The sequence below is a fragment of the Littorina saxatilis genome, linkage group LG10 (genome assembly GCF_037325665.1).
Source record: "Littorina saxatilis isolate snail1 linkage group LG10, US_GU_Lsax_2.0, whole genome shotgun sequence".
Taxonomy (NCBI): Eukaryota; Metazoa; Mollusca; class Gastropoda; order Littorinimorpha; family Littorinidae; genus Littorina; species Littorina saxatilis.
In genome coordinates, this window is record NC_090254.1 from 14,169,466 (window position 1) to 14,193,407 (window position 23,942).

At 40.4% G+C, this 23,942-nt stretch overlaps 1 protein-coding gene across 1 annotated transcript in view; it reads right to left on the reverse strand.

Annotated features, from left to right (window-relative positions):
* The window catches only part of LOC138977779 (uncharacterized), a 55,303-nt gene that overhangs the window by 18,822 nt on the left and 12,539 nt on the right, over positions 1-23,942 (reverse strand). Inside the window, exons 5-8 of the mRNA XM_070350384.1 lie at positions 15,627-15,860; positions 13,886-13,987; positions 5,325-5,447; positions 3,613-3,717 (exon numbers count right to left, since the gene is read on the reverse strand). Coding sequence (XP_070206485.1) covers positions 3,613-3,717; positions 5,325-5,447; positions 13,886-13,987; positions 15,627-15,860 — 564 coding nt within the window. The remainder of the gene's footprint in view (positions 1-3,612; positions 3,718-5,324; positions 5,448-13,885; positions 13,988-15,626; positions 15,861-23,942) is intronic.

A 23,942-nucleotide genomic window follows, 5' to 3' on the forward strand; every position in this document is an offset into this window, starting at 1 on the left:
AATTTCATAACCGCAGTGCCCCACTGCGGGAGTCGAAAGCTTTAGCAAAATCGACGAATAAGACACCACAGAGTTGATTATTATTAATGCTACTAAGCCAACTTTCAAGAAGGTTTGTTAATGCTGTGTGGCACGAATGATTTTCTCTAAAACCTGACTGGTTGGAATGTATAAGATCGTATTTCTTCAAATGAGTGGTCAAGTGTGTAAATATGTGTTTTTCAAGTGGTTTTGATAAAACAGGAAGAATTGAGATTGGTCTGTAATTGGCGGGGTCAGAAGAACTACCTGATTTAAATAGCGGGATTACTTTCGCCTCCTTTAATTTGGTGGGAAAGTAGGATTTGTCAAGGCACAAATTATAAACATATGTAAGGGATTCTGCAATAAAAGGGGCAGACAACTTCAGAATTTTCCCATCAAGATTATCCAAACCACGAGTACCTGTTTGTTTTAAGCACAACAGATAATGGAAGACTTCGCTAACAGATAGCAGAGGAATGTCTAAATTATGGGTAATATTTTTTGAATCACAAAACTGTTTCAACTTGTCCAGATTATTCTGTTTCGATCTATCAGTTGTAATTATTTTGTCAACAATAGAAGTAAAATGAATGTTCAGATCATCAGCAGGTATATCAATAACGGAAGATTTTACTGTATCTTTACGAGATAATTGGTTGATCACCTTCCAGATGGCTTTTGAGTTTTGTTTTGAACTGGATGCAGCGAGCTCACGGTAATACTTTCTACGAGCTGCACGTTTCATGGACGTTACTTTGTTTCTCTGTTTTCTGTATTCTTCTTCTTTTCCCTTTCGTTTAAGAAAATCGCGGTAATCAATCGCATGTTGAATGTCGTCTGTAAGCCACTTAGGTTTGGGATGTTGCTGCACACAAGAGGTTCGAAATGGTGCATGTTTATGATATACTTTTATAAACAAGTTGTACCATAATTCAAATGCTTCATCGGGGTCAGTATAATTATACATAAATAAATCATTATTAAAAACTCTGTACAATTTAGTTCCAAAAGGTATGGATATTGATCAAGATTTGAAAATAACCTTCATGTACTAAATGTATGGTTCAGTTTTGGGATTCTATCCTTTTTTTTCGACCATGTTAGGGCACACTGGAAAGTGATGACTGCAGCTAATACTTGGAACTGAGGTTTCAATCATGTTAGCTCGGGTTGACACATAGATATGGTCAAGATAAGCATAGATGAGGTAGCTGTAATCCTTGTTGAATCGTTACTAACTGTTGTAAATTATGCAGGGATAACCTTTCCATCCAGCATTTGTTGGGTTTCACTAAATCAAGATTAAAATCCCCCAAAAGTATAATTTCTCTGGATTCAAGACTGACAGCGTCCATCATATCATCAAAATTATCGTACCAGTTAATATGTTCAGCTGGATTCCTGTAGCAGAAACCTATCAATATTGGTGCTGATTTAGGCAATTTTAATTCTAGCCATATTGTTTCAACTGAATGCTGCTCTAAGTGATGAAGAGAGAGAGAGAGAGAGAGAGAGAGAGAGAGAGAGAGAGAGAGAGAGAGAGCGAGCGAGCGAGCGAGCGAGCGAGCGAGAGAGACAGACAGACAGACAGAGAGACGGAGAGACAGTGTGTGTTTGTGTGTGTGTGAGAATACGAATACGAAAGTTTAATTGCTAGGCCATCGGCCCCTTGCATTGGGGAAGGAGGGGAAGGGAACTCGGTGTACACATAGTTTCGAAAACATGAAACGTTTAACGATGCACCGATCATAGGGATGATTTACAGTTTCCATCCCTTTCCCGACACAGTAGTTTCCACGTCAGTGTTCGCATTGTCCGTTTGTTCTGTGTAATTCAATTTACACCGTTCTCCAAAATGTCATGATGAGAACAAAAGTCCCGAGTCACACCCACAACATCGATACGATATCCGAACCGAATAGCCTTGCTGTCAACCGAGGTAGAATTTAGTCACATCCCGGGGTACAGACACTTCGTGTAGCGCATTTCGGAGTTGATCGGCGAATTTTCTCCTGTCGACGGGTGACGAAGCTTGTCGAGGTAGCCTACTCCTTCTCTTCTTGTATCATGTGGCGAGCTGCTTGCTTGATCATCCAGTACGTGCGTGGACTTTTGTCGGTGCTGCAATCGGTGACCAACACGAAATCGTCAGTTTCACATAGCAGTGATTGTCTGTCATCTGTGTTGTCACGAACCACCCTTCGAAAAGAGTTGTTTCTGTGTACATGTTTCACTGCACGCACAGCTGATCGGTCCTTCAGTCCCGACACATACTCCTTTACGGCCGACAGACTGTGACCTAGGTCAGATGCCTTTTTCTCTTATGTATCCTGTGTTTCTGTGACTTCTCTGGTCCGAGACTGTGTTTTCAACAGCCAGGTATCCAAAACAGACACACCACGTGACTCAGTGGCCCGTGGCGACATTAGCGAGATTTAAGAAACAGCACGTTTCGTTTTGCAGCTCGTTTCGTTTGGTGAATGAGTCACCCCGCGAAACGGAACGTGTAACGAGACGGCATAGGCCGCAGACAAGATTTAGATGTATTCACGTTTCGTTTCGGAATGAAAGGCCGGGCATGGCAGGATATGATCCGCTGACTGGGCATGGCATAATTTCAACTCCACGAGTCAATAAAGGATTGACATACTCGCATTGCACGCACAAGAGCTTCACATTTTTCAATTCATGCACCTGATCACATACGAAGCCAGAATAAAAATTCGATGCGATGACCTACTTCTGCTTCGCCATTTGCTTTCTCACCATGAAGTTGGATAAATGTACCAGGATCAGCACCCTTCAAAATATTTCAGTTCACAACAGTTGTCTACCTCCAATGAACACATTCTCAGCGCTGAAAGACTGTGAAAGGGTTGATGAATCTAGCAATGCATAAAATGGCCAACAAATAAAACTGTTAGTGTGCAAAAATACTCACAAAAGTTGACGAAATATTGTTCGTTTTTTGGGGGTGGAAAACGTGACTGCGTTTTGACGTTCCACGTTCCGTTTCAGTTGACCTTCACCTTTCCAGCGAGAGACCCCCGAAATAATGACGTTTACCACAACTTCAAAACGAAACGTCCCAACGTTTCGTTTCTTAAATCTCCGTACTAGCACAGCTTCAGCCTCACCCTGTTTATTGTTATTACGTTCAGAGGGCGTGTTGTCATCAGTGCGTGCAGCACGGGCAAAAATGTCACTGTCACAGTGTTGCGTGTCACTTTCACATTCGAGCCGATGCTGTTGTTGATTTCTTTCAGATAGCGAAACAAGGGTAGGATTTATCAGTGAAGAAATGTCAGGACTTGCCTTTAATGTGTTGACACGGTTTTCTTCTTCTTTCTTTTTCTTTCGTTTTTCGGCTCGCAGCCTGTCGCGCTGAAGCTGGCTTGGCGGTTTTCGACGAAAATGTTGAGTCATGGCTGGCCGGTCCGAGTCAGAGGCTGACACAAGTCGCAGGACGACTGTACACTCACACACCACACAAACACACCAGCATCAAAGGGCTTCACACACAGCGAAAGAGAGATGGAGGGAGAGAGAGACAGAGTCTGACTCGGCACGTAATATACTGATACTCACCGCGTCTGCTACATCCGTAGAAGTTATCACACAGGCAACCGCTAGGGCATGCGGTGCCCGTGCTGTTTTGTGGATCCCCGTACAGTCGCGAAGACTTATCAAACACTGGGGGAAAGCAATTATTGCTACATTATTCTCCCCTCCAGCTGCTTCTTTTCTTCTGTAAACCGGAAGCAACCAAAACAATAACCACCCAGCAAAAAGCCTGAATCCTCGATAGCTTATGGGTTGAGAAGCTACCACTTTGTGTACACTACTTTTAGCACTGAAAATGTCCAAACGCTCAAAATAAAATATACATCTCTAGAGCAGACAACACAAATATACCCCATTTAAACTACCATACCGCATTTAAACTGACATACCGCATTTAAACCAACAACTACAGGTTTGAACACACGAAATATAATGTAAAATTCATGTGTACGGTTGTTTTCTTGATCGAAATCTACCTTGTGCAACTGCACCATCGGCGCGAGCTAGGTCTCAAGACAAGTTACTCTCATTATTTGTGTAGAGACTAGAGTTGTTCCCTTCCGGATTTCTACACACTGGGTTACTTCGATAAAAAGACTGCAACCCGTCGGTCAACCATTGACTATATTTCAGGACACACACAAGCAAATGCACACATCCTTGAATTTGAAGGCATACGAAGAAAGAAAAATGTCCTTAGCGATACCAGAACATGAAAAGAACCCGAAATTATCTGTCTTTGTCGCCTCAGCAGAACAACGGCTTACATGTGTACTTGATTTTATTGCACACCAAATAAACTGCTGTGAAGCCTAAGAAGAATTGAATGATTTTCATGGAAATATACAACCACGCATTATTCACTCAGTTGCAGGTAGACTGGCTGAGTGATTAGGATTCGGTCAAACTGTGGCATAAAAACACATTTTTTTCTTTAAAAAAATGAACAAACTGAAAGGAGGAATGAATATGATACACACATAGTCTCAGTTAATATTAAAAAAAAATCGCTGAAGCTCGCATTTTCCATGATCCGCTAACCATTATGTTTGATATTCACTGAGACTCGGCATGTATCCTCCAAATAACTTGCATTTACCTGCCGGTCTTTGTCACGAAGGATCGTCCTTCCCACAAAATACGTTCGGCTCACTATCACAGATCTGCCAAGGCATTGCCCAGGATAAGACCACCCCTCCCCTTTGACACATTCCACAACTCAAAATCCAAACTGGACAAGTGTCTATTGAGAAATCTATTCACAAAAAAAACTTCCCACTGTTAACAAAAAGAACACCGACTGTTGGATTTTGTTATGCAGTCACACGTGCAGGGATGGTTTTATCCCAAGAAGTCGCATGGACAGATCTGAGACAGTGATCCGCGGTGTGCCTTTAAAGTAGGAAGGGCAAATGCTCATTCCGCTGTCCTTCTGTACGTGGAATACTGATCAGAAACAAATTATCTGCTGCTCTAGCTCGATGGAGTCTCACGAAAATGATAATTTTCCACTTACAGACACGGAATCACCACACGATGACCTTGACATTTGACTAGAATCAACCGAACCCTGGGTCATTTATAACAATGTGTACACCAGATACACCACACTGGAGTCGTAGTCATTTAGACGTACGTCTAAATCGACATACCACTCAAAGCTAACATTTGTTGATTCCTTGATGTCAAGTGTGCAAAGTACAGTGAATGATTCCAAAATTTTTTCATCGACTTACCATAGATCTGTATTTCACAAATCTGTATAAATTTGTAATCATTCTCTGTTGGTATCCCAACCCGTTTCTGTAACATCACGTGTCGGCCTCTCAGGGGTTCAACACACCTCACTGTTTGTTGATCTGCATTAGAACAAGAAAAACAAGAAAAGCAAAATGCTTTATAGTCATGTCCATGAGAGTTATGTAAGTCTTAAAAAGAGGATTCTACTACCTATAACCCCCCCACACAAAAAATAAAAGCTGTTCCAGCTTCATAAACGGATGCTTAATTAAGAGAACTTTTACTTCCAACTGATTGATACAATCTTGATCCTTATGTGACCTGTATCAATCAATTCAACACTAAGAATATTTCACATATGTGAACGGCTCAGATCATGGGTAATATTACCACCTTCACATTTAAATGCTTATTTTATAGCCATCCATAGAATTGAGACGAAAGCAAAGCATACTAAACTGCTAAGCATAAAACAAACAATAAGACAAGTCGCGTAAGGCAAAAATACAACATTTAGTCAAGCTGTCGAACTCACAGAATGAAACTGAACGCTCTGCAATTTTTCACCAAGACCGTATACTCGTAGCATTGTCAGTCCACCGCTCGTGGCAAAGGCAGTGAAATTGACAAGAAGAGCGGGGTAGTAGTTGCGCTGAGAAGGATAGCACGCTTTTCTGTACCTCTCTTCGTTTTAACTTTCTGAGCGTGTTTTTAATCCAAACATATCATATCTATATGTTTTTGGAATCAGGAACCGACAAGGAATAAGATGAAAGTGTTTTTAAATTGATTTCAAAAATTTAATTTTGATCATAATTTTTATATTTTTAATTTTCAGAGCTTGTTTTTAATCCAAATATAACATATTTATATGTTTTTGGAATCAGAAAATGATGAAGAATAAGATGAACGTAAATTTGGATCGTTTTATAAAAAAAATTTTTTTTACAATTTTCAGATTTTTAATGACCAAAGTCATCAATTAATTTTTAAGCCACCAAGCTGAAATGCATTACCGAAGTCCGGCCTTCGTCAAAGATTGCTTGGCCAAAATTTCAATCAATTTGATTGAAAAATGAGGGTGTGACAGTGCCGCCTCAACTTTTACAAAAAGCCCGATATGACGTCATCAAAGAGATTTATCAAAAAAAAGAAAAAAACGTCCGGGGATATCATTCCCAGGAACTCTCATGTAAAATTTCATAAAGATCGGTCCAGTAGTTTAGTCTGAATCGCTCTACACACACACACACACACACACACCACGACCCTCGTCTCGATTCCCCCTCTATGTTAAAACATTTAGTCAAAACTTGACTAAATGTAAACATAACAAGTCGCGTAAGGCGAAAATACAATATTTAGTCAAGTAGCTGCCATTTTTCAGCAAGACCGTATACTCGTAGCATCGTCAGTCCACCGCTCATGGCAAAGGCAGTGAAATTGACAAGAAGAGCGGGGTAGTAGTTGCGCTAAGAAGGATAGCACGCTTTTCTGTACCTCTCTTTGTTTTAACTTTCTGAGCGTGTTTTTAATCCAAACATATCATATCTATATGTTTTTGGAATCAGGAACCGACAAGGAATAAGATGAAAGTGTTTTTAAATTGATTTGGAAAATTTAATTTTGATAATAATTTTTATATATTTAATTTTCAGAGCTTGTTTTTAATCCGAATATAACATATTTATATGTTTTTGGAATCAGCAAATGATGGAGAATAAGATAAACGTAAATTTGGATCATTTTATAAATTTTTTTTTTTTTACAATTTTCCGATTTTTAATGACCAAAGTCATTAATTAATTTTTAAGCCACCAAGCTGAAATGCAATACCAAACCCCGGGCTTCGTCGAAGAATACTTGACCAAAATTTGAACCAATTTGGTTGAAAAATGAGGGTGTGACAGTGCCGCCTCAACTTTCACGAAAAGCCGGATATGACGTCATCAAAGACATTTATCAAAAAAATGAAAAAAACGTTCAGGGATTTCATACCCAGGAACTCTCATGTCAAATTTCATAAAGATCGGTCCAGTAGTTTAGTCTGAATCGCTCTACACACACACACACACACACACACACACACACGCACGCTCACACACACGCACGCACGCACATACACCACGACCCTCGTTTCGATTCCCCCTCGATGTTAAAATATTTAGTCAAAACTTGACCAAATATAACAAGTCGCGTAAGGCGAAAATACAATATTTAGTCAAGTAGCTGTCGAACTCACAGAATGAAACTGAACGCAATGCCATTTTACTCGTAGCATCGTCAGGCCACCGCTCATGGCAAAGGCAGTGAAATTGACAAGAAGAGCGGAGTAGTAGTTGCGCTAAGAAGGATAGCACGCTTTTCTGTACCTCTCTTTGTTTTAACTTTCTGAGCGTGTTTTTAATCCAAACATATCAAATCTATATGTTTTTGGAATCAGGAACCGACAAGGAATAAGATGAAAGTGTTTTTAAATTGATTTGGACAATTTAATTTTGATAATAATTTTTATATATTTAATTTTCAGAGCTTGTTTTTAATCCGAATATAACATATTTATATGTTTTTGGAATCAGAAAATGATGGAGAATAAGATGAACGTAAATTTGAATCGTTTTATAATTTATTTTTTTTTTTACAATTTTCCGATTTTTAATGACCAAAGTCATTAATTAATTTTTAAGCCACCAAGCTGAAATGCAATACCGAACCCCGGGCTTCGTCGAAGATTACTTGACCAAAATTTCAACCAATTTGGTTGAAAAATGAGGGCGTGACAGTGCCGCCTCAACTTTCACGAAAAGCCGGATATGACGTCATCAAAGACATTTATCAAAAAAATGAAAAAAACGTTCGGGGATTTCATACCCAGGAACTCTCATGTCAAATTTCATAAAGATCGGTCCAGTAGTTTAGTCTGAATCGCTCTACACACACACACACACACACACACACACACACACACACACACACACGCACGCACACACGCACGCACATACACCACGACCCTCGTTTCGATTCCCCCTCGATGTTAAAATATTTAGTCAAAACTTGACTAAATATAAAAAGAACCAACAGCATCGTTTTGTATGTGTGGGTAGTAAACACGTTTTATTCACAAAACACGGCGGAAAATGGAGACCAATTTGTTGCAGAGCGACGGGTCACCTTCTTCAACGGGGACACCCCGAAGCGTCCCGGTACCAAAGCGTCCCGGTACCGAAGCGTCCCGGTACCAAAGCGTCCCGGTACCGAAGCGTCCCGGTACCAAAGCGTCCCGGTACCGAAGCGTCCCGGTACCAAAGCGTCCCGGTACCGAAGCGTCCCACTATAACGCGTCACAGGACTTAGACTTTTTTTTACACCCCCGGTATAGGGGTGTGTATAGGTTTCGCTCGATGTGTTTGTTTGGGTATTTGTTTGGGTATTTGTTTGGGTGTTTGTTTGGGTGTTTGTGTTCGCAAGTAGATCTCAAGAATGAACGGACCTATCGTCACCAAACTTGGTGAACAGGTTCTATACATTCCTGAGACGGTCCTTACAAAAATTGGGACCAGTCAAACACACGGTTAGGGAGTTATTGGTGGATTAAAATTATACAAGGACTTATACGGGCACACCCCCGTTGGTCAAAGGGAAATAACCATTCTCACTGCCACCAACTGAGAAGGTTATTTCCCTTTGACGGGGGTGTTTTTCCTATCGGAGGAATTTCTTGTTTTTTAAACCTTGACCAAGATACAAGTTAAACGATGTAGTTAAAGTGTATATCCAAAGAAAACGGGTGGTGGGGGGTGTTTTTTGTTTTTGACTGGTTTGTGTCGTGTGTGGTATGTAGACCAGGTCAGGGGTCAAGGTTAAGTCAGATCGCGTGAAGGATTGTGGTATAGATACAGTTCTCACCCAGCTGCAGTTCGCCGATTCGGGGAAGACGATTTCACATTGTTCGGTTTTGTAGCCCCAGAAAAATAGATAAAGAAGATACCAAAGGAGATTTCCTACAGGTTGATCTGCACAGCGTGTTTCCAGTGTGTGCGCGAGGAAGCGCTGTCGAAAGCGCAGTGTTGATCTGGCAGTCGTGTCCCCGTAAGTAGGCTACAGACAGACAGATCTAGATCTAGTGTCTCCCACTCTTGCACCGTGTCACCTATGCTTACTGTGTGTGTGTGTGTGTGTGTGTATGTGTGACGGAGTGAATGAGTTTGTGTTACTGTTTGTCGATTTCTTACGGGAGCCTTGAAGGCTTCGCCTCTTGTCTTTTTTTGTGAAGCACGGGCAGGACAGAGTGAAGGACAGGTGAAACTAGAGTCATGTTCAATCCATGAACCTGCTTGATAACACGTGTGTGATAGCAACATTTCATTGAGGCAGAATGCGGTTTCATCCCTTTTAATAGATCTTCTGCCACACACTCTACAAAGAGAATGTAGTCTCTGCTCATGTAACTGTTCTGTATGCACTTGGTCCGCTTTATTTGCCATTACACGGGTGGTTACTCACTTCACTAAACCGCATAACATTTCACTACACGCTGATATAGTAGTCTTCATGAGACACATAGAGAATGAGAAAATAAATAAAACATACGCAATCAAAATCATGTGTGCCACCTGAGATACTGACACTAGCATCGGATTAACACTGCTGGCTTGGCGGAGGTCAAATCAAACACCGAGTCACTTTTGAGTCAATAAGAAACACTATGATTCACATGACATATTCTGGTTTTACTTTTATTCAGAATCAGTACATGCCCAGTGAACAACGTCCACAATGGAAGTGATATCGTTAGCGGGATGCGTGGCTTTTTACTTAAAAACAATTTACATTCCAGAGATAAACTCTGGCCCCTACAGAGACAAGCGAACTGACGAGACTATAAACATTAGCCGAGGTGCGGCGCCACGCTGACCCTTTATCGCACCTCCCCATCAACACCCTTTCACCGCTTGGGAAAATAATTAGGATGTGCTTGTTCTACACATGCTATACTTTGCGTGGGTGTACACATTTTAATTGTGTTTTATGCGATGCGATGTCCACGGACGATGGAAGTTGATGATATTTTCAGAAAACGAAGACAACACAACACGGTCGCAAACATTTACCTTTATTTAAATGCAAGCCTACGCACACAACCATGGTCAATTCTTATACATTTTATATGAGCGTGTAGGGCAAAGGGTGTACTTCAAAATTATGAATGTTTTAGTACTGATTAATAAACGCATAGAGCAACACAAGTGAAAAACAAAGCCAATCAGTTTATTCACACAGACAGCGGGAGATTGCCTGTAGCATTAACGCAGCGTGACTCATCACAGTGCGTGCCTCCAGCCGCGTAAAGACTGGCACACAGCGCAGCATACAGACACGGCTCGGCGGGAAACTGCCGTGCCGAACACATCGGAACTTCCGTTTACGTTCGTAGCTACTCGGAAATAGCCTTCGGGATTGAAAGCCCGTAACTGACGTGTGAAAAAAAATTTCGCCGGCGGGTAATGTGCGTAAGGTTTGTCAATCAAGGGTTTATTTATTGATAATGTTGATGGTGAGGGATTTGATCTGGCAGTTGGTGAAAGGAATGTTGTTTGGAAGGAGGTTTGCAAGATCGATCTGCTCCGGGGTCATTGAACTCATTTTCGTCTTCTTTTGTGAAATCCCCCCCTTTAGGATAATGGGCTCGCCCGCTCTGTGCATCAGCCGACACATTGCCCTGAAGTGTGTTGGAGCCGCTCGGTTTGCACGAGATTCTTTTTCTTCTTCGACAGTTCATCCTCCGATACTGTAGCAAAACGTTTCATCTTTTTTATATTTAGTCAAGTTTTGACTAAATATTTTAACATCGAGGGGGAATCGAAACGAGGGTCGTGGTGTATGTGTGTGTGTGTGTGCGTGTGTGTGTGTGTGTAGAGCGATTCAGACTAAACTACTGGACCGATCTTTATGAAATTTGACATGAGAGTTCCTGGGTATGAAATCCCCATACGTTTTTTTCATTTTTTTGATAAATGTCTTTGATGACGTCATATCCGGCTTTTCGTGAAAGTTGAGGCGGCACTGTCACGCCCTCATTTTTCAACCAAATTGGTTGAAATTTTGGTCAAGTAATCTTCGACGAAGCCCGGGGTTCGGTATTGCATTTCAGCTTGGTGGCTTAAAAATTAATTAATGACTTTGGTCATTAAAAATCGGAAAATTGTAAAAAAAAATAAAAATTTATAAAACGATCCAAATTTACGTTTATCTTATTCTCCATCATTTGCTGATTCCAAAAACATATAAATATGTTATATTCGGATTAAAAACAAGCTCTGAAAATTAAATATATAAAAATTATTATCAAAATTAAATTGTCCAAATCAATTTAAAAACACTTTCATCTTATTCCTTGTCGGTTCCTGATTCCAAAAACATATAGATATGATATGTTTGGATTAAAAACACGCTCAGAAAGTTAAAACAAAGAGAGGTACAGAAAAGCGTGCTATCCTTCTTAGCGCAACTACTACCCCGCTCTTCTTGTCAATTTCACTGCCTTTGCCATGAGCGGTGGACTGACGATGCTACGAGCATACGGTCTTGCTGAAAAATGGCAGCTACTTGACTAAATATTGTATTTTCGCCTTACGCGACTTGTTTTCACTTTCGAGTATGCGGACGACTGAACTTGACCGCTTAAAAGTAGTCCTTTCGGAATCATTACGCCGAGTCTGAACATGAGGTCCGAACATTGTTTTTAGGCAGGATCTAGGTGAAAGCGAGGCTGTTCTTATCTCAGTATGCAGTCGAGAGAGAGAGAAATACATGTCGAGACATTAACATTTGATGAAAACAAGCCAAATTATGGTTATGTCTGCTGATTTACCAACACCTACAATTTCCTGAAATTTGGAAGCTTTTGCACCCAAAATAATTGCGAAAACCGCAATGTAAAGCTTTTACAAACATGATCCCGCTGTGACCCCATAATGTGAAGAGAGTCAACCAGAGAGAGAAAACGCCTGAGATAACGTCAATGTTAAGTTATTATGAATCGAACATGACCCCCTGTGACCCCAAAACATGACTAGGGGCAATCAAACTTAGGTCAAGTCGGGAGATTATCAAACCCTAGAAGTGTGCAAGGATTCAAAGCTCTAGCTTCAAAAACATCCGAGATAACCTCAACTTTAAGTTTTTATGAAACGAACATGACCCCGCTGTGACCCCAAACTTTGACGAGGGTCAACCAAACTGGGGTCACTTCGAGAGATCATCAAACTCTAAAAGCCTGCAAAGTTTCAGAAGTCTAGGTTAAAAAACTTCCAACGTTTAAGTTTTTGTCCACGGTAAGACGGCCGGCCGGCCGTCCATACCACCGGACACATATGAATCCTAATACTCACCAATTACTCAGGTGAGTCAACAAAAGCATGTACGACTCCTCTATATCATGTCCCATTACAGTGGAACCCTCCTTTTAAGAAACCCCGATAGAAGAGTCCCTCTCTTTGAAGACCCTGTTTTCTCAGATTTTAAGACCTGTAAAGTGACACCAATCTTCTGACTCAATAAAAAAACACCACAAGGAACGCAAATGCTTAAGGGACTCGCCTCCGTCATATTTCATTACAGAGTAACCCCCCAAAGACTCGTGACAATAATTCAAATCGAAACACGTACATCATTACAACAAACGTAAACCAGAGATTAATAGCACTTGCAAAAGAGGTCCTGTGATTGTCCATGATTAGTCAGCTTGTTGTTGATCCTTTACATGTATTATGTTGAATTATCTATGAATTGTTGCATAAACACTGTTTAAATCCTTAGTCAGAAACCACATTTAATTACCAAACCCTGGTTTACAAGATATTCTTCGCATGTCATCATAACAAACATTCTGTATCATAAAGTTTGTCCGATTGATTTCTCTCATTTTTTCACACTTGTTTCAACCCACTTTAAAAATAACACAGGAAAAATATCAGCGAAATCTATTTGGGGGGTCAATCGTTGTACGATGTCTTTAACAGTGTGTACGCATTTGCTCTATCCAAATAAAATGCTTTTACTTAGTCATGTTGCACAAGTACAGGGTGATCCAAAAAATGCGAACCACGAAAATGTGTATAGCCTCTACATCATTCCATCGAATCAAAGGTAACAATCTGGAGGTCCTAAATGGGATCTAGGTTTGGGTACCGCTCAATTGTAAACCTAGCTCGTACTGTGGAATCGATCCCCAGTTCGGAAGTTTTGTTGTTTGAAAGAGCACAAAAATCAGACTATTTAACCTAAAACCTTGCCTTGGTGTACACTGGTCAAGCTTAATCTGAAGTTAATGTACATGTGCACCAAATATGAAGTAATTCTGTCGACAGGTGTAGAAGATATAATCATTTTAGTGGGTGATAATTTTTTACATTTGTTTGTGGCTGGGGGGGGGGGGGAGGGGGGGGGGTCACCCTGTGCTTGCTGATAACTGTCCAATGATTGTTATATTACTCTAATCGGTGTTGTTATTTTCATAACAATCTCCCCTATCGTGTCTATTACATTTCATACGTACGTGGTATTGACGCTAAAGCTGCTTTGTTGTTTAAAGTTGGGTATGTGTAGCACACCATCCCGTTGATGGTAATAACAATCCCTTGCATGCTGAGAGCGTCTCCTGCAACATTGCCAAAACGTAGTTGGCAGTCCCAGGAGTTGCATTTTGATAGTGCGTACTGTTTGTGAAGTAATTATTGAGACTTTTGCCTCTGATTTTAAACATGTGGTATATATCAATAACACAGACAAGTCATGGCATATTATATATCAATGTTAATTAAGCTTATTAATTGCTCTATCTGAGGAACGTGTTTGATAATTTGTGAATTAACTCCCTTTGGTCGAACCAGCAGACCTGAAAGTGGAGTAGAAACATGTAAATGGCGAGTAAAAATGTAAATCTACTCGCCAAATGCGAGTAAAGTTGCTGAAACAAATGGTTGGTTTGGCGAGTAAAAATACAAAACTTTGCTCTCTGGCTAGTAAATTATGAGAAGTACTAGCCAAAGGCCAGTGCCCCATTTCGTGGACTTTCAGCGCTGACCAGACGAGAGTTGCTGCCCTTTTGTGGAAAACAAAAGTTTTTGAAACAAACTTGTGTTTTTTGACATCTGCAAATGGAGCTATTTTAAAATAAAAGGTTGCAATTTCAGCCTACGACATCCTTCTCCTTAGAGAACAATGCCTTTTGAGCCGATTTTGTGAAAACACGCGCGCATGAAACAATACAGGAGGGAAGTTACCCAGATTTTCAACAACAAAATTACCACGGATGACTGTTGCGCTCTGACAAAGCCAGGACATTCAGTCGATTGCCAGTGGATTGAGTATGTTAAACAAGTGTGGCAGTATGCAAGATAATAATCTTAACTCAAATAAAAGGTCAAAGCGGAAAACATTCAACTATTTTGTCAAATGTACTGAAAGCAATAGCATACAAAATGCCTTCTTGCTCGTCAACTGTAATCTTCAGAAGCAGTAATTGTGCAATAATATGGTTATAAAAGAAAGTTCACGGTGGGGTTTTTTCCGTAATGCTGAGCCTGTCAGTCCATATTTAAGGACAAATTAAGAATATCGTCCTCCAGCAGGGGTGCCACCAGTAAGAAGCAAATCATAATTAATATGAACATCCCTGGCAAAATATAAAAATAAAATGTTCTTTTTAAGTTCTTATTCAGCGGCCTTTTTTATAGTATAAACTGTGTATGAAATTAACCCGGATTCACTGTAGCGTAATATGCCAACATAGATCATAAAACTAAAATGTCACCACATTTCTCGAGAAATCCCAGTTAAAAAAAGGTTTAAATGTAACAACATAAACAAATGTACGTTCTTTGCCATATTCGGCTTCTTTTCAGCCACTGGAACCAAAAAAGCATAATGATTAATTAAAAAATATTACGCGCAGCTAAGTGTGACACTGACATTTTTTGGAGCCCCGATGTCTCATGCGGTCATTGTCGAACTGAGAATAGGGGAGACGGTTTACAGTTATATTATTTGATTGTGTAAGTAATGAAACAGTCTTCGTTCATTTCATACCAAAACCATCTCTGTGCTGTTAATTTTACAGTTTCTACAAGTAAAATACTAATTCTCGATCATTTGATCACAACTTGTATGTACCGTAATCTGCAAATATCACGCTGCACACTTCTTAAGTAAGCGAAACTGCACAACATAAGTCCAGACCTTGTGCTCTAAAATGAAAGAAATAAGAGCTTAGTACGCGTATGCCGTGAAATACTTACGATAGTTATCCAGTGTTCTTCTGTATACTTCCACTTCTGCTATGGTGTACTCGCTTTGCAAGTCGACTGACCACCAGGTAAAGGCATTGTCGTTTGATGCACTGTGGAAGCAGTTTGGGTAATTATTTCCCCTGTCACGCATTTCTCCACTTGTTCGGCCGTTCACCGCAAAGCATGGTTCCTGTGTCCCATACATTGAGCTGCTCGTGGCCGGTTGGTTCACAGCAATGTTCACTGCAAAACATACAACGTTTAAAATATATAAGCATGCCAGGTCAAACGACCAGATCGTTTCTTAAGAATATTTTCTTCAAAAAGAAAGAGAGGCAGACAGACAAACAAACTGTAAGAATGTTCATTTTTGAGGGCAATAGAGAAATCAAAATTGCTTCTTACATCTGGCCCTTGCCAAATGAGGGATTTCATTTGAATTCTCGCAGAGAACTGCAAAATATACTAGATGTGCTTGCACATGCGCAGTTGAACAAAAACAGTCCGCCATTGAATACATCCTTCGGGGAAGGTTAGTATTATCATCGACTCGAGTGTGCTGTCACTTTGTGTTACTATGGAAGCGTTTATTCTTTTTCTTTTTTTTGCGTGGATATTTTTCATGTCTGCGTATTTGGGGTATTTTAAAAGTTACAAGCACAACGTGTTGGGTTAAGCTATGAATCAACATGGCGGATTCAGTAATTAATACAAGATGAACCCGCAGAGGCAACACACGGAAACGTTTTGACGATACCAAGGAAAAAGATGAAAAGTCGTTCCATTGAACAATACCAACACATACATTTCTTGTTCTTCACTTCCATCCTTTCAGCACAAAACGGTCAATATAAAAGTTTACAGTCAACCCGAAAGCCTACAGCTATACAAGGAACAGTCACTACATCATGTAATTTTCTTTCTTGACGAAGACAATAAGACGTCCTGATAACTATAATAAAGACGTGACCTTCAGGTATCTGTAAATTAGAAGAAAACAAAAGCATATTTGTAACAATCTTGTAATCTTAAAATCAAATTAGAGCAAGTCATATGTGCAACTTCAAAATAAATTGGGAGCAGAATTGAAAATTAAAACATTTTATTACAAGAATATGATAATATAATAATTACTAGTTTTCTTGACCAAACTGAGTTTTGGCTAGCCCAGACAAAATATGTAATATTCAGACAAATGCGTGACCTCATTTCTGACACTATGACAAAATAACACGATGTCATCACCAATCTAGGCAAGATTTTTGAATGAAAAAACACACTTAGCTGTGACCAAATCAAACAATGAAATCACTGCCTGATGACCTCAACGCATATTTTCTTGATAGCGGAGTGGATATGTCTGGGGTGAAAATCTTCTCAAGAAAATCTTCTTCAAACAACGTTAAGTTTTTCAATTTGTCCACGGACGGACGGCCGGCCGGACATACGGATGGACACATAGGAATCCTAATACTCACCAACTTCTTAGGTGAGTCAAAAATGCTGTGCGTTCAATTTCATTCTGTGAGTTTGACAGATTGACAAGATGTAGTAATTTCGCGTTGCGCGACTTGTTTTTATTTAAAGGCCCACCATGCCTCCCGTAAACCATCAGTTTCCGATCACAGACACAGCAAGGCTTTTACATTCAATACAAACACCCTTTTAGTTCAAACGTTTACTGCTAGGGAACACCCTAGGTGCTCTCCATTGACAGCGAGCTTTTTCAAAGAATTTATTTTGCTTGGACGTAAAGCTACGGATTGGAAACCTCGATCGATATGGCGCTAGACCTAATAAATTGACAGCATGTGGGACAAACATGAACAAATTATTATCATCAGGACAAGGTCAGTTCCATTCGAATTTTTGAAAGTTTGAAAAAAGGGAGCCTGGATGCAGGTCATGCGAGGTGGATGTACAAGTTGAATTGTGCGTGTAAGATGCAGCTCTTTTCACTTCAGTGACGTGATGGCGTGGAAGTACCAGAAACCATGCAACTTTAATTTCCCCTTTTTTGGAATGCCACGCAACTGCGATTTCCGAACATGCGGTATTGTTTGTTGATTTGCCTATGTAAAATGAGTATTGCGCTTAAAAACGCACTGCCGCGACAGGGCAACTATAACATCACATGAGCTGCATCTTACCATTACCAATGAAGACGAAGTTTTTGCAAACCCCTTAATTTTTTCTAAGTTAACCGCCGCCACTCGGTTTGTATATATATATTTAACAGCAGAGGTACACAAAAACGTGCTATTTCAGATCTAGAGTCGCTTTGAGACCGAAAACGACCAAAAAGGTCATGTATGCCGTAAAGTGGGTAACACGGGGCCCCGATGGCTCGGTGATTGAATAAACCACGAGAACTGCTGTGTGCTTTACGCATGATAAAGAACCATTCAAGTGTTCAGGCCTGAAAGTGGCGAGTAGAAACATTTAACTGGCGAGTAGAAATGTTCATCTACCCGCCAAATGCGAGTAAAGTGTCTGAAACATTGTTGGTTTGGCTGGTAAAGTTTGCTCTCTGGCTAGTACATGTTCAGAATTACTAGCCCAAGGCTAGTACATAATTTTTGGGACTTTCAGGGCTGGTGTTTTGAAAGAGGCGTTTAATGCATGGGTGGGACTGAAAAATGTCATGAATCTTGAAGAACCTCCAACCTCAACCGAACCATACACACACAACAACAAAGTCGCGTAAGACGAAATTACTACATTTGTGACCCTCCACCACGAAATGAGTCGCATGTCACCTCGCGCGGTTCTGCGCTAGGCTTAATATAAGTCCGGGGAGTGTCTGGTAACAGTGTGAGGGTCACCTTAGTCACAGGCTTATAACTCAAACAGTTTTTGCTCTTTTCTAAAACGGTTTTCACCACTGGATAGAGCATAAACAACTCTTTAGGAAAATGTAAAAATATGAAAATCATGCAAAGGTGACATGTGACTCATTCCGTGGTGGAGGGTCACATTTAGTCAAGCTGTGGAACTCACAGAATGAAACTGAACGCACTGCATTTTTTCACAATGACCGTAGTCCCAGGCCCTTCAATCAGGAGTGGGCTTATGATATGCTGGGTGATCTTAGAATAACCCTTTTTAGCGGATGAGCGTATGATACGAAGAGCGGGGCACGAGGTGAGTGTCTGCAGAAAAAATGTAATAACTCCTAAAATACTAATTATCCTGCAACCATATTACAGTTGTCAAAACCCGAAATGTAGCGCTACTTATTCACGTTGCTCTTTTTACAAAAAAATGCGTATCTATTGAATAACTATCCAAAACACAAGGCAGGTCGCTGATTTGTGGTCGGGTGCTCTTATGAAATACCCCCTGTGCGCTTATGATAGCTTGATTTTTCGGATCGGATGCGCTTATGACTGGTTTTTCGCTGCGCTGCCTAGTTTTTTGCTTGATGACCTGAATGATCTTAATTAAATGTTCTCATTTTACAGATCATGGATTATAGATGTTACCATTGTGGAGAAGGGTTCTCCATCTTCAAAGAAATCATAACCCACACAGTTGATAAACATGAAGCACATAAGCTTCGGTATTGTTTTGTTCAGCTTTACACGGAGTGCCTAGAACTTCCGAAAAGAGGCTGAAACGGAAATCTTCCCGGCTGTCAGGACCTACTGAACCGAGCAGGGGAGACCGCGGTGTTCGCCAGTACTTCCGTGTTGACGAAACCAAAGTGTTTTTCCATGTCAGACATGGGATTGAGCTAGAGTAGCTGATTAAGTGTGTGTGTGTGTGTGTGTGTGTGTGTGTGTGTGTGTGTGTGTGTGTGTGTGTGTGTGTGTGTGTAGGACATGCAAATGTGTAACATGCGAATGTACTGACTAAACAGTATGTCTTTTTTATGCTGTGAGACAATGTTAATGATAACCGGGATATATTATGACCTGACAAGGCTTCAATGACTGTACATGCAATTTAATTACAGTAAATTAATAATGTGTGTGTATGCGTGTGTGTGTAGGACATGCAAATGTGTAACATGCGAATGTACTGACTAAACAGTATGATGTCTTTTTTATGTTGTGAGACAATGTTCATGATAACCGGGACATATTATGACCAGACAAGGCTTCAATGACTGTACATGCAATTTAATTACAGTTAATTAATATTAGAAAGTAAACTTATGAGAGAGAGAGAGAGAGAGAGAGAGAGAGAGAGAGAGAGAGGCAGACAGAGAGAGAGAGAGAGAGAGAGAGAGAGAGAGAGAGAGAGAGAGAGATTGAAATTAATATTTTGCAGTTTTCTATGCTTTTATTAAAACCAATGATATGAAACTAATCTTGCGTCTTCATAAAACCAAAAGGAGTAAAATTAAAACTCTAACAAACAAGTGTTTATTTCCTTTTCACAAAGTTCATGATAACCGGGACATATTATGACCAGACAAAGCTTCAATGACTGTACATACAATTTAATTACAGTTAATTAATATTAGAAAGTATAGAAAGTAAACTTATGAGAGAGAAAAAGAGAGAGATTGAAATTAATATTTTGCAGTTTTCTATGCTTTTATTAAAATCAGTAATATGAAACTAATCTTGCGTCTTCATAAAACCAAAAGGAGTAAAATTAAACTCTAACAAACAAGTGTTTGTTTCCTTTTCACGAAGTTCTGAACAGTAACTTTAAGGGGAGGTGGGCCAGTGCACTACCTTTTTTTTAATTTTCAATGTTTTATTGTGTCTGAATGTTATTTTATGAAAGAAATGAACAAATGATGACAAAGAATAGTCACTTTTTGTATTTTCGGTTGCTGGTTTTTGTTTTACGCGACAAAAACAGTCAAAATACAGACAAAAGTGGAGTACAGGAGATACACGGATTTTCATCAGATGTGATTGTCACACTTCTAATTATTGTTTTATTTTATCCTTCTGGGTATGCTCTAGGGGATTACGAAGCAGATCTTGTTTATTATATTTATATTTGGAGTTAGGAACACTTCTTTGTTACAACTGTCAAACTTTAGGGTAACGCTTGCGAAATTATTTTTTGAAATAATCTGGATATGACTATAATAAAATTTCAGCAAAATCCCTTCGTAATCCCCCAGAATGTTATATTCTGCACAAACTACAAAAGAAAATATTGCTCTAGCTAAATTACAGCCAGAGAAATCGCGTAACCCAAGACGTAACCGTAGGCAAAATGGCTGAACTGAGAAAAACGACATTGAAGATTGAACACCACAGAAACACTATTGAAACAGACACACAAGGACAAAACTGTGTTATGAATGAACAGCTTAGTTTATTTGAATTGCAAACTACTTAGCCTTTAGCACGCCAGCAGAGAATTTATGCGTCCATCCTTTCTTTCCCTCTGTCAACCAGCATGGGGATACTGCCCCAGCGCTAAACGTGTATCAATGACCCGATTCTCGTTTGTATTTGCATGCGAGAATAACGGTATTTTTAACGGTAACTTACTTGAGCCAGAACGAGACTTATTTCCTTCCGTTATCTCGTCGATTTGTTGGTTTCCTCGAAGTTTTCTGCTTTTGTTTTTACATCGATACAGTACTTTGGTGCTTCGACAAGCAAGATGGAGGATGATGAGTTTGAAACTTTCGTTTGAGTTGTTTTTTGACAACAAATCGTACGTGGAATCTGAACGATTTACTGAGGAAGCTCTTCGCAATGAACTGTGTATCGCGGTGAAGAAAATGACACAGTTCGTCAAGACAGTGACGGAATTTACGAAAGTGCAGATTGATACAAACAGTTGCTGATTCAGTTTCGTTCGAGAAATGGCAGGCCCAGCAAACATTACCGATAATCTGACTGATGTTGGATACTTTCTCCTGTTTTTGTTTTTTTGCGTAGCAAATGCTCAACTTGCTTGTCGAGGAGATACTGCACAGAAACTGACTCAAATTCAGCGCAAAGCAAGCCAGTGCCGAGACGTAAAAAGTCTGCTGCATGGCGTGTTCGGAAATGGCGACCTGTGGATCTGCGTGGAGATCAAAGCTTTCCTCTGTATCGGAAACACCGACAGAATCCAAACTTTGGCCTAGTGCCAGCGGAACTACTTGTTGTTGCTAACCGAACTAATAAAGACGTTGTCCTCTTTCTTATTTCGAGCCATTGTTATCGTATCAAAGGTTGTTTCTCAAGGAAAAATTCGCTTTCGGTTGTCGCCGATCGTTTGATGTGTAACCAGGATGTTGTAAAACCGAGTGAACTTCGGGTGTTCCCGTCATGGCCGAGAGTCTCTTCGGTAGTTTCCGTATGCAAAATTCGTAAGCTGAGCATGCGCACTCACAAAGTAAACTGGTTCCCGATTTCGGTTTATGACACGAACCAATGGATGTCGAGTACCTTCCAAATAAGGACATTTCCGTTCGATTACGATTGCTGCCTTTGCAACGGACAAGTGGCTGAGTGAATGGAACATTCATCAAAACACTGATGTCATGTTATAGGTCAAGAGCTGCTGCGCAGTTTCGTATGTCGTGAATGCACTGTTTTGCTGAGGACAAAGCCGTAACTAGCCTTTGAAATGAGACATTTTTTGGCGGGGGAATATCGACTACAGAAGACAATCAATGCCACACATGTTCACATTTTGTCTTTATTGACAGATAAATAGGACACTTTTGACAAAAACACCGACACACATGGATGATAGGTATGTTATGGAAACATAATCTGCTAAAATACCCAAAACAGTGTTTTCAACGATTTGGTCAATTTTGCACTGGCCCACCTGCCCTTAAAGCGGTTGCAACATCAAAGGTGGATAAGAATCCTTAGATGTTTTTGTTTCCTGGGCAACCCTGCATCTACTTTTGACATGACGATCTCTTCCCTGTCTGAACTTGAACTCCACGCCACAAAACTGGCACCGAAACTCTGGCATTGGTGCATGCTTCAGCCTGTGCTGAGTTAAAGCCTTCTTCGATGGGCACACTTTGGGGCATTCATCGCACGGAAAGCTCTGTGGTTTGCTGCTGCAGGAGTGCTGTGCAAGACTGGTCCTGCTCTGGTAAGTCTTCTTACAGGCAGCACAGCTGAATGGCTTCTTCTTTTCATGGCCGTTCAAGTCAGTGAGACTCCAGCGCGACTTGACTAACCAGCGCCTTTTTACAGATGAAACACTGGAAACCCTCTTCGTGAGTAGCCCTGATATGTCGCCTGAGATTTGGCAAGTGCTTGTAGGTGTTTCCACAAGCGGTACACAGGTGAGTCTTCCCCCTGTCCTTCTTCGCAGGCTTCGCAGGCGTGCTGCTGGCTGGGGGTGGTCCTGGGTCAGCCTGGGTAGTTTCCACTTGAATCTCCTGAGATATGTCCAGGTCAATACCACTGCCGTCCATGATCCCAGAATACTCCATCTACAAACAGAACGCATCTCAAACCCTATTAGTGTTTTTGTTTTCAAATCAACATTCCTTTATGAAAGTGGTGTGTGTTTTAGCTAGGATAATGAGCGTGAAATAATTGAGAGATGTCATTGAGGCTGCATTTTTGTCTAACCCTTTTTCTGTCCAGGCGCAATAGTGCAATTCTGACTAGTTTGTCGGCAGTATTAGTAGGAAGTATAAAAAGACACAAAACATCTCACTATTGGTCGTACATTTGGTGAAGCAGAGAACTATATTATCTCTATACCTTCCTGTCACTGGAAGCAGCAACACTTGAAAGCATAAGTTCCCTTGACAAAAGTCATGCAAAGGGCTAAATAAAATAATGTGTAACATACGTTTTAGTAGCAACAAGGTAGCAAGAAAGTGGGAACTAAGCAGCGCAGCGAAAAACCAGTCATAAGCGCATCCGATCCGAAAAATCAAGCTATCATAAGCGCACAGGGGGGTATTTCATAAGAGCACCCGACCACAAATCAGCGACCTGCCTTGTGTTTTGGATAGTTATTCAATAGATACGCATTTTTTTGTAAAAAGAGCAACGTGAATAAGTAGCGCTACATTTCGGGTTTTGACAACTGTAATATGGTTGCAGGATAATTAGTATTTTAGGAGTTATTACATTTTTTCTGCAGACACTCACCTCGTGCCCCGCTCTTCGTATCATACGCTCATCCGCTAAAAAGGGTTATTCTAAGATCACCCAGCATATCATAAGCCCACTCCTGATTGAAGGGCCTGAGACCGTATAGCATCGTCAGTCCCCCGCTCGTGGAAAAGGCAATGAAATTGGTAACCCAGTACAGCGCGGTAGTGGTTGCGCTCAGCAGGATAGCACGCTTTTCTGTATCTCTATTCTTTTTTAACTTTCTGAGCTTGTTTTTAATCCAAACATAATATACCTATTAGGTATATTATGTTTGGAT